This window comes from Macrotis lagotis, chromosome 1 (assembly GCF_037893015.1).
Source record: "Macrotis lagotis isolate mMagLag1 chromosome 1, bilby.v1.9.chrom.fasta, whole genome shotgun sequence".
Lineage (NCBI taxonomy): Eukaryota > Metazoa > Chordata > Mammalia > Peramelemorphia > Peramelidae > Macrotis > Macrotis lagotis.
Genome location: NC_133658.1, coordinates 682,143,875 through 682,156,604, shown reverse-complemented (window position 1 = coordinate 682,156,604; position 12,730 = coordinate 682,143,875). Strand labels below are relative to the sequence as shown.

The window sequence follows — 12,730 nt, the reverse complement described above, 5'->3', positions numbered from 1 at the left end:
GCTGTTGTTTATCAGGCATTTTTCCTAAAATGTGATTTAGATGATGACTTAAAATTCTTCTTCTTCCCACTTAAATGAATATAATTTTCCTCCCCCCCACCCCCGCCAAGGCAATGGGTTAAGTGACTTGCCCAAGGTCACATAGCTAAGTAAGTATTAAGTGTCTGTGACCAGATTTGAACTCTGGTCCTCCTGACTCCAGGACCAGTGCTCTATCCACTGCGCTACCTAGATGACTCAAATTAGTATAATTTTTTTTTTTTGGCAATTCAAAGAACATAGTACTACAGGTGTTCCTTGGAGCTCATTGAATATGGAAAATATGTACAGCAATATTTTGCATTTAGCTCCTTTCTTTCATCTTCCATGGTTGCCCACAGTCATTAGTAAGTCAATGAGTGAGAATGAGGAAAGAATAAATTCTCTTATGCTCAAAGAACATTTTTTTTAAATCTATGAAAGTACTTTGATGGCCCTGGAGAAAAGAAGGACAATACTAAATAGCTGGGTGAATTTCAAAATCAAAGTGTTTTTTATGGCTCCCAGTAAACTAGTAATTACTATTCTATGTTAAAATTGTATGACACAAAATAAGCTAATAATGATTATATTAATTAATATTAATTAATAAAATTATAAGCTAACACTAATCTGAGATGAGACCAAGGGGTACTTTTCTTCACATTGATATCCCTCTTGCTCCTAACAATCCTAGTAGTTTTAAAAGCTAAATACAATGGCATATACCCTGTATATAGCAAGTGCTTAGCAAATATTTGGTAGCCATTGAAATCCCAATTCACACATTTCTTGATTTAAATGTTTTTAAATGTTGTATTATTATAAAAGATTTATTTTTATATCCACTTTGAAACTATATATGTGTGTGTATATATACACACACATACACACCTATAGAACTGTATACAGCCTCTACATTCAGGTCTATCAGTGGTAAGGCAAGAAGTCAAGGCTCAAAGCTGGTATTTCTTTCAGTGCCCGATATTCTACAATTGGTAGATGTTTAAAATGTATTTACTAAATACATTTTATTAATGTCGGCAGTTGCCAGATTCAAAGGAAAAAACAAAACTCTTACTATCCTGCTTTCACATTAAACTTTAATAAGATAACATTGTTAACATTGTTCACAGGGGAGGCAAGAAAATCATTTAAAACCTATTATATAGTTTTTAACATGGAGTTTGGTAGAACTGTATGTAGTAAAAACCAACTTCCAAGATCTAGTGGTGGCTGGTTCAGGATTTACCTTGTGATTTCTATACTTATACATCAATTATCATACATATTTCCCCTGTTAAAAATTATGTTGTAGAATTTATATAATCTCTGTGATTCATTCTAAGATTTTTTTCATCTGTGCCTACATGACAACTACTTTTGATGGCATTATATGATTTCCTTAAAGAATAATTATTCTATCAGTTTTTTTGGTGATTTTAAGAATCACTGCCATTCTTAACTAGAAATGAAGATGCATAAAGTAACATACTGTGAATATGTTCAATAAAGATGGACTTTGGGACAGCTACATGGTACAGTAGATAAAGCACCAGCCCTGGAGTCAGGATAACCTGAGTTCAAATTCGACCTTAGACACTTAATAATTACCTAGCTGTGTGACCTTGGGCAAATCACTTAACCCCATTGCCTTGCAAAAAGCTAAAAATAAAATAAAGATAGGATTTTTTCTTAATAGAGACTAGGGAGTCTGAAAAGCATTGCTAGGAACATATACAATCATTTATTGTAAATCAGTAAGTCCAAGATATTAATGACAGCATGTGATTTAAGGAAAAGGTAATCATTCTAACTACCTTCTGGGAAAACCCAAAGTATCAGGTCCACACAGGTTGTACAGTATTCTGACTCAATTCTAATCCTCTTTCTCCAAATTCTTTATGCTTATTCCCTCAGAACCCAAGGTAACTTAAAATTTTGCATGAGAATTCTGCTTCTGTTAGGCCCTTTCTGCTGACCATAACTACTTAAACACATATTGAGGGAGTTCTCTCCTAAGGAGCTGCCTGTAAAACACAAAAAGATTGTAGGACATTATGCTATTTTCCTTGTTTTAATGTAAAACAGGATAGCTTAAACTCTGAATCCTCTTTAGTTTTTTGGGGCTTTTTTGTTCGGTAGAAATTCCAACCCTTTTATTAATTGCGAAGATTGATTTGACTTTTTCCTCTGTCATTAAAACAATTTTGTTATTCAAGGCTTGCTATTGTTTTTCCACAAGCTCATTAACCTTTCACTATTTCATCCAGAAATTAGATGACTGAATATTCCTCATATGGTTAGTAAATTATTTAATCCAACCAAAAATTGTATGTGAATAAGCCATGGAAAGTAAGATTTCAAGGTCTTCAGACCTCAAATACTAGCTCCTGATCCCAAATTTTAAAACACAGTTGCAAAATAAAATTTCTTAACAATTGCTTTCCTTGTTCTTTACTGACCCCTTCCAACTTCTGCCTTTTCAGTTATGAAAGGGGAAATGCTATTATTTTGATAGTCTCTATTGTGAAATAAGATGTCTTAATCTCGCATTCCATTAAAAAATTTAGTTGTTAAAATAACAAAAGCATGCCTTTAAAAGGTAGCCAACAACAACTATACTGTTGCCCCTTGAGACAGTATTATAGATTCTAATATCATACAAAATGGAAGTTTTTAGAAGCTGATAAAAAAACAACTCAGAATTGAACAGTTCTCAATTTAAAATCTCCATGGTTCACATTTACTAAATGAGCATGCAATGATCAATTCATTTTAAAACTACCCCATAAAAATATCAAAATTAAAGCTTACATTAACCACTGGAATTTGGAGTAATTATGCAATTCAACTATTTAATCAAGCTTTTTTTCCAGCTGCATGACGATCCATGAACCATGTATGATGGATCAGATAAGACAAAATCAAGACAAAAGAATAAGATGATATTCAATTTCACTTATGATAAAACTAATACCAATCAAACAATCCACAAATATTTATTAAATGATACTCTGTGCCAAGCACTAAACTATTTGTTGGAGATACAAAGACAACACAACTACCACCAGCACAGCAGTCTTTTTTCTCAGGGATATGGCATGTAGATGTATACTTATATTTAAATTCCTCTCAAATGGGGTGGAAGACACTAGCAATCACAATGGGAAGGAAGGACAGATTGATAAAGACACATAGTCAAGCAGTGTATCATGTGTAACATACAGCAAGGAAGTCAATTTCCTGGACTATTCAGTCAAGGTGAGAAAGTAGGATAGAACCACTGAAAGTGGGGGAGGACTCCTGAAGGTAAACTGGGATTTATTGAGCAGGGGAGTGACCTGCTAAGACCTATGCTTTAAGAAAATTACTTTGGCAGCTAAATAGAGATGGGGGGAGACTTGAACTAGGGAGTACAGTTTAGCTATTTTAATACTCCAGGTGGGAAGTTTCTAAGACTATGTGAGTTGAGAGAAGGGGGTGAATGAAAAGTCACTATCAGAGATTCAATGTGATTTGACAGATGAGAAGATGATGAGTAAAAAGTTGAGGGAGACTCTAAGGAAGTGAACCTGGGTAACTGGAAGGAATGGAATATACTGAACAGACAAAAGGAAACTGGAAAAAGAGATGGAGATTTGGGGATGGGGAAAATATATGATAGATTGCTCTGGACAGACTGAGTGTGAGTTTTCAGTTTTGAAACACCTAATACGAAATTGGTGATTTAAACCTGATGCTCAAAAGAAGGATTAGGACTAGATTCCTCTGCATGGTGATGATAGCTGAATCCTTGGGAATGGATGAAGTAACCAAAAGAGGAAGTATAGGAGAAAAAAAGAAGAAACAAAGAAGAGCCTCAGAAGAATGTAAGGTTGAAAGTCAAAGTGTTAGGAGTTGGGAACTGAGAGAAAATTATGAAAAATAAAAATTTTGTTCTTTTTAAGATAAAAATAGGAAATCTCAGTTGTAAATCTCATATGTTAAATACTCTTAGATTTTTTTCGGAGTTAAAATAGAAGAAAGCAAGATTTACCAAGTACAATGCTTTCCCTCTTTGTTTTCTGAGTTAAAATTCTATTCATCTTCAATTTTCTCTATTAAACCTTACCTAACCAACCCAACCTTAAATAATATTTTCCTCTAAAACTTAATTATATAGGGGTGGCTAGGTGGCACAGTGGATAGAGCACCAGCCCTGGAGTCAGGAGTACCTGGGTTCAGTTCAAATCCAGCCTCAGACACTTAATAATTACCTAGCTGTGTGGCCTTGGGCAAGCCACTTAACCCTATTTGCCTTGCAAAAACCAAAACCAAAACCAAAACCAAAACCAAAACCAAAACCAAAACACAAAAAACTTAAATTATATATTGCATTTGTACAATTTGTCAATTAATCATGTAACATTTACTGTTGTCTTAGGTTAGAGAATTATAAATTTAAATTGGAAAGGAATGATTCTCTAGCTTAAGACAACAGTAGATGTTACAAACCTTTTTACAGATGTGGGGCTTAGGCAGGGAGAGTTAATATCTTGCCCAGGATCACACAGACAGAATGTACTAGAAACAGGACTTGAACTCAGATCCTCTGATTTCAGAGCAAGAGCTTTCCACACCAGACTGCCAACCCTGTAACCTTCATTTTTGTGCGATACTCATACAGGTTTAGAACCTACTACAAGGTGTGGATTTTGATCTCTTAATCTGTTATCTAGCCTAGTGGCCTGAATAGAGGAAATGTCCAGCAAATGACTGAGTGCCACGGACAGACAGGTATAAATAGGTGGTGATCTGCCTCACTGAAAGCACAGCTCCATATATGCTTGTTTCATTACACTAAATAATTCTGTGGTGGAAAAGGCTACAAATCTAGTTGCATTATAATTTAGGAAGTTTAAAAAATATATTTAAAAAAGGAAAAATATCACTTTTCCATCAAATTTAATTTATAACAAAGTGGAGGTATATTTTAATGTGTATTCAATTGTTCCTAGTCACTTCAATATGCATTTAAAGTTTCCCCTTCACTGTCCCCCCCCCAAAAAAAAACCTCTCCCAGCATCTAAGAACTAGAAGGGATACTGGGAACCATCTAGTCCAACACCTTTATTCTACCAAGGAAGACAGACACATCCCCAAAAAGGGAAGTGACTGTCTCTGGCTTCAAGTCATAAAAGGAAGGCTTATTCAACTCTCAATAAATGTGAAGAGACAAATGAAACACCCCTTTTACTCCAACTGCTAGCTGACCTCATTTTAAAGAGAAGAGAAAAGGGCTCATGCTTAGATCAGAACAAGTACTAGAACCTGATCTCCCCATAGTCCAATTTCTCTTTCATGCAGGCTGCTGGAATCTGGCTCCTCAGGGGGGCCTGAAGGAGCAGGGTGGGGACCCTTTCTACACAGTGACATGGTCTGATAACTCCTGATTTATGTCAGTTGGTTTCCTTTCAGGTACACTTTTGCCCCCAAGGCTTCCATTCCTTCCACTATGCTCTTTTCTATGTGCCAAGGATAGGAAATTTTGAGAGACTGGGGAGGATAAAATTTCAAATAAGGGCTGAAGCAGTCTCCTTTCTGACCTTCTCTCCCTCACCCTGGGATGAAAGGTCAAAAGATGGGGTCAGAAAGCCTGTGGTATAAGGAGGAAAGCAATGGAAACAAATGGAATGTAAAGGTGTTTATTGAAGGAAGGAGTGGCGGGCTGAGTCAGAACAGACCCCAGAAGTGGGTGGTAGGTATGGGATAGAGGAAGCAGAGTGGTACGGTCACCATAGAGATTGAGAGTCCTTTGGAGTCTCCATGGAGGATGTAAATAGTTTGGGAACACCAGGGTGAGACTGGGAGTTGTGTGGAGTTTCTATGGAGATTAAGATTCTTCTCAGGAAATGATACTCCACCAGGCTCACCTGGACAAGAGTCAAAACCAGGCTTTGATCTAACATGGGAGATTAAAAGAGAGGAGCTATTTCCCAGCTTGATCCTGCTGCTGGTGCTCTGAGCACCTAAGCAATGGCTGGTACTGTTGTCTCTGAGGGGAGCAGTGTGCTGGGCCAAGGTCAGGACCAGATCACCGTCCCACCCTTGTGCTGCCTGGCTAGAGCTCAGAACCCTCAAGCCTCGCTCTCTGTCCTATCATTTCCACTATTCAATCCCATCTGGCAATCTACCCTGAGAATCTTGTCTACCATAATTCCCTTATTACCCATTTAAGTCCCATCCCAAGGGACCCATCCACCATAGGACAGAGTTTTAATAAATGGTGACTGAGTGATAATTCACTTAACAAGGCACCCCCCTTGGGTAGAACTTAAAACGATTTTGTATGGAAGAAATTAGGTACTGGAAATGAATGGAGGAATAGCCATTGGCTGGGTTCCTATGCATTGCTGAGATGAGTTGTCTTTGCCCTTGTAGGAGACCCTTCTTTCTTTAACTCATCTCCACATTCTTTTCTTACTTTTTTTTTCTCCTCAAAAATCTGACCCAAAGTTCTATACCTCAGGGGTTGCCCTGGCAGTATATAGGGTGTGGGCTCTTACTTTAAGTGTTGTGGAGGCTGTTCTGACTTCAGAACCATTACAGATACAGAAAATAAAATAAGAATGGCTATTACATTTCTCCTGAGTCTCAAATGCCTTTCTGGCCACTCTCCTGAGTTCAAGACTTGGTGATTACAGAGGAGAATCATTTTGATACCTTATAACTTTGAAGTGAGTGCTTTTAATTCCCAATTAGGACACTGCTTTCTAATTGCAATTTTTTTGTTCTTTGGGTGCGCTTCATTGTATTTTAATGCTCCAGTCTGAGCTGCTGGATTCCCCTAGTTTAGGCCCCCACTCTGCGCCACAAATTCTACTTATGCTTCAGATCTTGCCATCTGTCCTGCCCCTGGCTTCTGGCTCCTCTGTACCTTCTTTACCTCTTGCTCTGGGAACAGGAATAATCTCCACTGTCCCTATGGCTCTCTAGACTTCTATTTCCCTATGTACTTATCACTCCCTATTAGAACTTATGTTCCTTAAGGGCAAGGCCTAGCAACAAGTAAGTTTCCAATCAAAGATCTGATTATGACTTAAGAAACCCTGTGGAGGTACACTCACAATTTGTTAGACTGCACCCCAGTCACCAGAGCTTTATCTACTCTAACCTCCTGCCTTTCTTAAAGGATTACAGTAACATCAGAAGTCACATACAATTTAGGTGTACCAGAAAATGGATAATATAAATAGTTCTATTTCAATAATTTGTCAAAATCCTGATCAATCAAATCTTTTATAAGAACTTCTAAGAAGATTAAAAATAGACTGGCTTGAATTTTACTTCAATCACTTTCCCTTGATCTTTCTTACATAAAAGTGCTAATAAGAAATAATATGGCTAAAAATGACAACAATAACAAAAAAGAGGAAACTATCTAGTTTCCTAGATAAATAGGTAAAATAGCCTCTGGATAATCAAACTGTCTCTAGCTCACTTTGCTAATGTTCAATATTCTACTTAAGAATCTGCAATTTGATCCTCATTGATTACTCTTGGGGGATAAAATTAAATTTCAAAGTTGAACAGTTTTCCTTTTTTGCTGAATTCACCTGAGTCTCTATCCTTGAAGAATCTGGCCATACTATATTAAATATTAATAGATATTATTTGATTTATCCCTTTAGACTTTCAAATGTGAACTCCCCAAACCTATATGGAAGAAAGTCCTTCGACTTCTTCTATGTTTTGTTCACTCTGACAACCTTTGAATAATCAGTGCTTTGATGTTATTTCATAATTCTTTCCTCAAAGCACACAGGAGCAAGGAGTTCATGTGCAGTTCTGCTCTGTTCCCTGTGAAAGCATAGAAGGCTCCCTTGGGGGGATTTAGAGAGTCCAACATCTAATTGAAGACTGGTCTTACAATTTTTTAAGAACTATCGCTCATTTAATTTTATATTCTTTGAGAGGTAAAAATTATTATATCTTTGAAGTGAATAAAATAGACTACAATTGTGAATAACTACATAATTAGAAATGTGTTGTAAAAATAAGGAAAAAGTTATCTCCTGAGATTATCAAAAGAGTATCCATATTTTCCTTTATAATAAAAATCTTAAATCACCAACAATTCATGATTTACAGGTATTTGTCAGTAAAATAAGCAGTTGAAAAATAATTATGCATAATAAATTATATTGTAATTTGAAGGAAAAAACTCACACTGTGTTGACTTTCGATCTCTTCATGTTTCTGCTGCAAGGCTTGTGAAGCTCTGATTGAATCACCTATTCCCCACTGGGTTCTTAGCTGTTCTGATCCGGGTCCTTCAAGCCAGTTTACAACCTACAAATAAAATATACGTCTTAAAATGACCAAAACTTTACTTCTCTAATAATTTTTTCCAAAAGTCTCTAAAATTCATTTCACAGTCAGTAAAAACAAAAATGTACTTCAGAACTACTGGGACATATTAATGATGTAGCTTTTAATATTTAACTTCAGGGGGGGAAATGACTTTTGATAAATTATAGGTTGTCAGTATAGCTGAGAATCCAATAGGATGAAAAGAATTTAGAATCTTTGCTTGTTACTTCATCAGTGTAATATAAAAGATTTGTCTTGAAAAGAGAGAATATAGAAATACATCAACTTTTACTAGCAAGCAACCTTAGGCCAAATAGTCCAACCTTCTCACTTTCTAGAAGAAGAAACTATGAGCAGAGTGGTTAAATAAGTTTCTCAAAGTCACATATTATTTTAGAATTAATTCTAGAAGTTAGGTATTATGAGACTTAAAATCTATTAGTAAATTAGTTTGAATCACTGATTGAATTATCATAAACAATTAAATTATATACTCATACAATATTATCAATTACATAAATAACTATGGTGGTAACAGAAGAAATAAACATTATTAGGACATTTTTGTCATAGAATTATGTCAATGGCACAAAATTTATTAGTTTCAAGGACATGAATTAATGCTTTATAATCACTATACCAAGTGGTAAAAAAAAAAGTGCCTTTTAAATGTAATAAAGGCCTAGACATCAGACATAAAAACTGCTAGTAGAGACATTTTATATCTATATATAAAGACGGACATATATATCTCTTCTAAATTTTATCTTATGCTAAAATATACCTGCTCATTATCTAAATGGTTCATGTACCTTTAGCTTTTGCTTTATTTGCTGGTGCCATAAATATAAAGTATAGAAGAAGAACTCTCTTTTTTTTCATTTTTGGAGACTGGTTAACATAGCCACAAGTAGAAGGCAAAAGTCATTCCCAAAGAGATAAGAGCTCAAAGGATATGAACAAAGTTTTAAAAGAAAAATTGCGAAGTATTAACAACCTACATGAATGAATGTTTCAAATCACTAATAAGGGAAATGAAAATCAAAATCACACTTAAGTTCACTTCAAACTTTGCAAATTGGTAAAAATAACAAAAGATAAACCCTTTTGGAGGAGTAATAGGAAGATAGGTACTCTAGAGCATTGATGGAGTCATAAATTATAATTATTTTGGAAGGCAATTCTGAATTATGCATACAGAATGATTAAAATATTCATAGCCTTTTAACCTAAAGAGTTCATTACTAGGTTAATTTTCCAAGGAGATCACATAAGAACAAAGTCCTCATTTACAACAAGATATTTACAGCAGTACTTTTTTGACATAGCAAAGAATTGGAAATGATTAAACAAATTGTTATGTCAATGTAATGCATGTACTATGCTGCAAGAAATGGCAAATGTGATGAATACAAAGATTTACATGAGTTGAAGAAGTGAAGAAGAGCAAAGAAAATAATATATATACAAATGACTACAACAATGTAAAAAGAAAAAGCAAAAAAAAAAATTAGCAGGGCTGAAAAAGTATGAAGAGAAACTTCCATCTCATTTCTTTGCAGAGATACTCAATTTTGAGATTTTTTTCCATTTATTGATTGTTTTATGCTGAGTTTTCCCCTCTTTTCATCTGAAAAATTACTATTTGTTATTGGGATGGCTCTCGGGGGGGGGTGGAATGAAAGAATACTGAGGAAAAACTATGGAAATACAGAAAAATATTTCAATAAAAATGTATTTTGGGGGGCAACTAGGTGGTGCAGTAGATAAAGCACTGGCCCTGGAGTGAGGAGGACCTGAGTTGAAAATCTGGCCTCAGACACTTAATAATTGTCTAGCTGTGTGACCTTGGCAAGTCACTTAAAAACCCCATTGCCTTAAATAAAAACTTAAAAAAAAATTTAAAATAAAAATAAAATGCATTTTTTAAAAAGAAGTAGATAGCATGCATAGGCAATTCTACTAGACTATGAAGGAATTGGTCAAAATAATTAAAATGAGTCTGACATATGTAGAAAACAGTCTATGCTTATTGGTGAAAATGCAGGTAAAACACGTGGTAAGAGTCAATGGATTAAAATGGAGAAAAAAATTGAGTATTAACCTTAGAATTAGGAAGATCAAAGTTTAAATACTGTCTTACCCACTTAATAATTTAATAACCTAGGATAATCACTTAACTTCTCCTAGCCTCAGCCTCCTTATCTGTAAAATGGAGATAATTGAACTTAACAAATGAGATCATAATAAAGAGCCTTATAAGCCTTAAAAAACTACATATGTTAACTATTATCATTACCATTCTAATTACAAGGTGAGCTGCCAAACTGGGCCTTAAGTAACACATGGTTGTGGTGGCATTCTCAGTTATCTGGGTATTCACAGTATATCACAGTCCACCTGGGCTGATGGGTCATATTGCACTATAGTTCATAAATAGCAGGCACCAGAAATGAAGAGCAAGCTGATGATAAAGCCATGGCCAGTTATAGCCTCCCAGGCTTTTTAAGAAACAGTGCCAGCTGAACCTATTTCTGATCTATCTAGTCAAAGAAAATTGTTTCAGTGGAGATGGTTAATAGCACTGGGTAAATATAGCACTGCAGTTACCTAAAGGCTTAATTTTATGCGAGCATTTATAGTTTTATATTTTATGCATGCTGTATGATTATACATTATGTACATTAAAACATGTGTAGATTTCATATGTATACAAAGAACTACTCTATTTTACATTTTCATATTATACTATCACAAAGAAAAATCACTTTAATCTGGTCTTAATGATACCTCAGTCCCTGGTACTCATATGATATCCTCTTAAGAGTATGACTTGAAGGGGCAACTAGGTCACACAGTGGATAGAGCACCAACCCTGGAGTAAGGAGGATCTGAGTATGACTTGAATAACGAGTGGAGGACTTGAAAGTGTGATTGATAAGCATTCAACATTTACTAGCTATTTGGCTATAGACATGTCAGTCTCTCTCTACCTGATATTCTGTACCTGTAAAATGGAGATAAAAAAATATGTAGTAATTACTTCATAGGGTTACTATGAGGATCAAACAAGTTAATTTATATTAATAAATGGCTAAAGCTTTATTCAATGATTTATTCACTTATTTGTGTGTATGTGTGTATATATGCACATATAATGTATAAATGTATGTATTATATATATACACACACACACACACACACACACATATCTATCTCCTATTATAACTAATAATGTACTTCCCTATTAACAGAAATGGTGTAGGATAGTGGATATAGTTCTAGGGTTAGATTTAGAAAGACCTGGGGTTCAAGTCTTACCAGATCTGTATAGATGAAGGGAATTTATCAAGCTGATGCTAAGAAAAAAATCATATGGCATTTACATATTAATTCTTTATTTTTTAATATTTAATACTCTCTTATCTTCTGTGCTTGGGAGAAAATATTTTTTAATTTCGAGTTTTCCACTGTTGATCAAGGGTCTCCTGTTTCTGCTACTGCTTTTTTGTAGGTAATATTGTTGGAGTAATGATTCTTACCACAAATTACAAAATGAAAGGAGCACAAGGCTCCCATTTCTTCCAAATGTCTTTTCCTGCAACAACACTACACAATCTACTCTGTTCTCCCTTAACCAGGGGAGGAAGAAGTGGAAAGGACAGAATGGAAATAAATCTATTTTTCCCTTCAACATTTTAAAATCAAAACTAAATAGAACAAATTTTAAACAGACATACAAAGGCATTTCTTCAGCTTTATCTTTGTGGATCAAGAGTTTCTCATCTATTACTTGTATTATTCATTCAGAATTAAGAACAGTGAAATGATACATCTTTCAAATGTTTTAAATAATTCTTACAATTAACTGTCTCACTGCTTCAAATCACTCACATGATTTAAATTCTGAAAGTAAAAGCTAAACTAAAGCAACTAGAAAATTTAAGCTCATTATCAATCTGCTATATACTGGGGATGGGTTTTTTTCCCCTTAGAAGACATCATATGAACCATTTAAAATTCAATTTTAGAATATTTCAGAAAAAATGAAATGATTGTTATCTTATATCAAGGTCAAAAGAAATCATGAAAATTATACAAGAAACTATCAACTGTACAGAATATTAAATTGCATATTTATTTTTAAAAAATCAAAATTCCAAAGAAGCAAAGGAAACAATGAAATGATTGCCTAGATTTATTCTATGTTATGATTCAATGCACTTACTATGGGTGCAGACAGAGCAAATATATGACTATTTCTAATAAAAATAATGTAAATTGAGATTGATGCTCCAGTAAACAAATCTATTTAAATACATAAATGATGGCAATTTTCCAAAAATGGGTTATAAAA

At 34.6% G+C, this 12,730-nt stretch overlaps 1 protein-coding gene across 19 annotated transcripts in view; it reads right to left on the bottom strand.

Moving 5' to 3' along the window:
* SESTD1 (SEC14 and spectrin domain containing 1) overlaps nt 1-12,730 on the bottom strand; it is a 141,735-nt gene that overhangs the window by 20,512 nt on the left and 108,493 nt on the right. For all 19 annotated transcript variants that reach the window (XR_012474242.1, XM_074215598.1, XM_074215599.1 and 16 more), the window contains one exon: nt 8,230-8,352. Coding sequence is in view for 18 of the 19 variants with exons in the window: in XM_074215598.1 (XP_074071699.1) it covers nt 8,230-8,352 (123 nt within the window). In the remaining variant the exon portion in view is untranslated. The remainder of the gene's footprint in view (nt 1-8,229; nt 8,353-12,730) is intronic.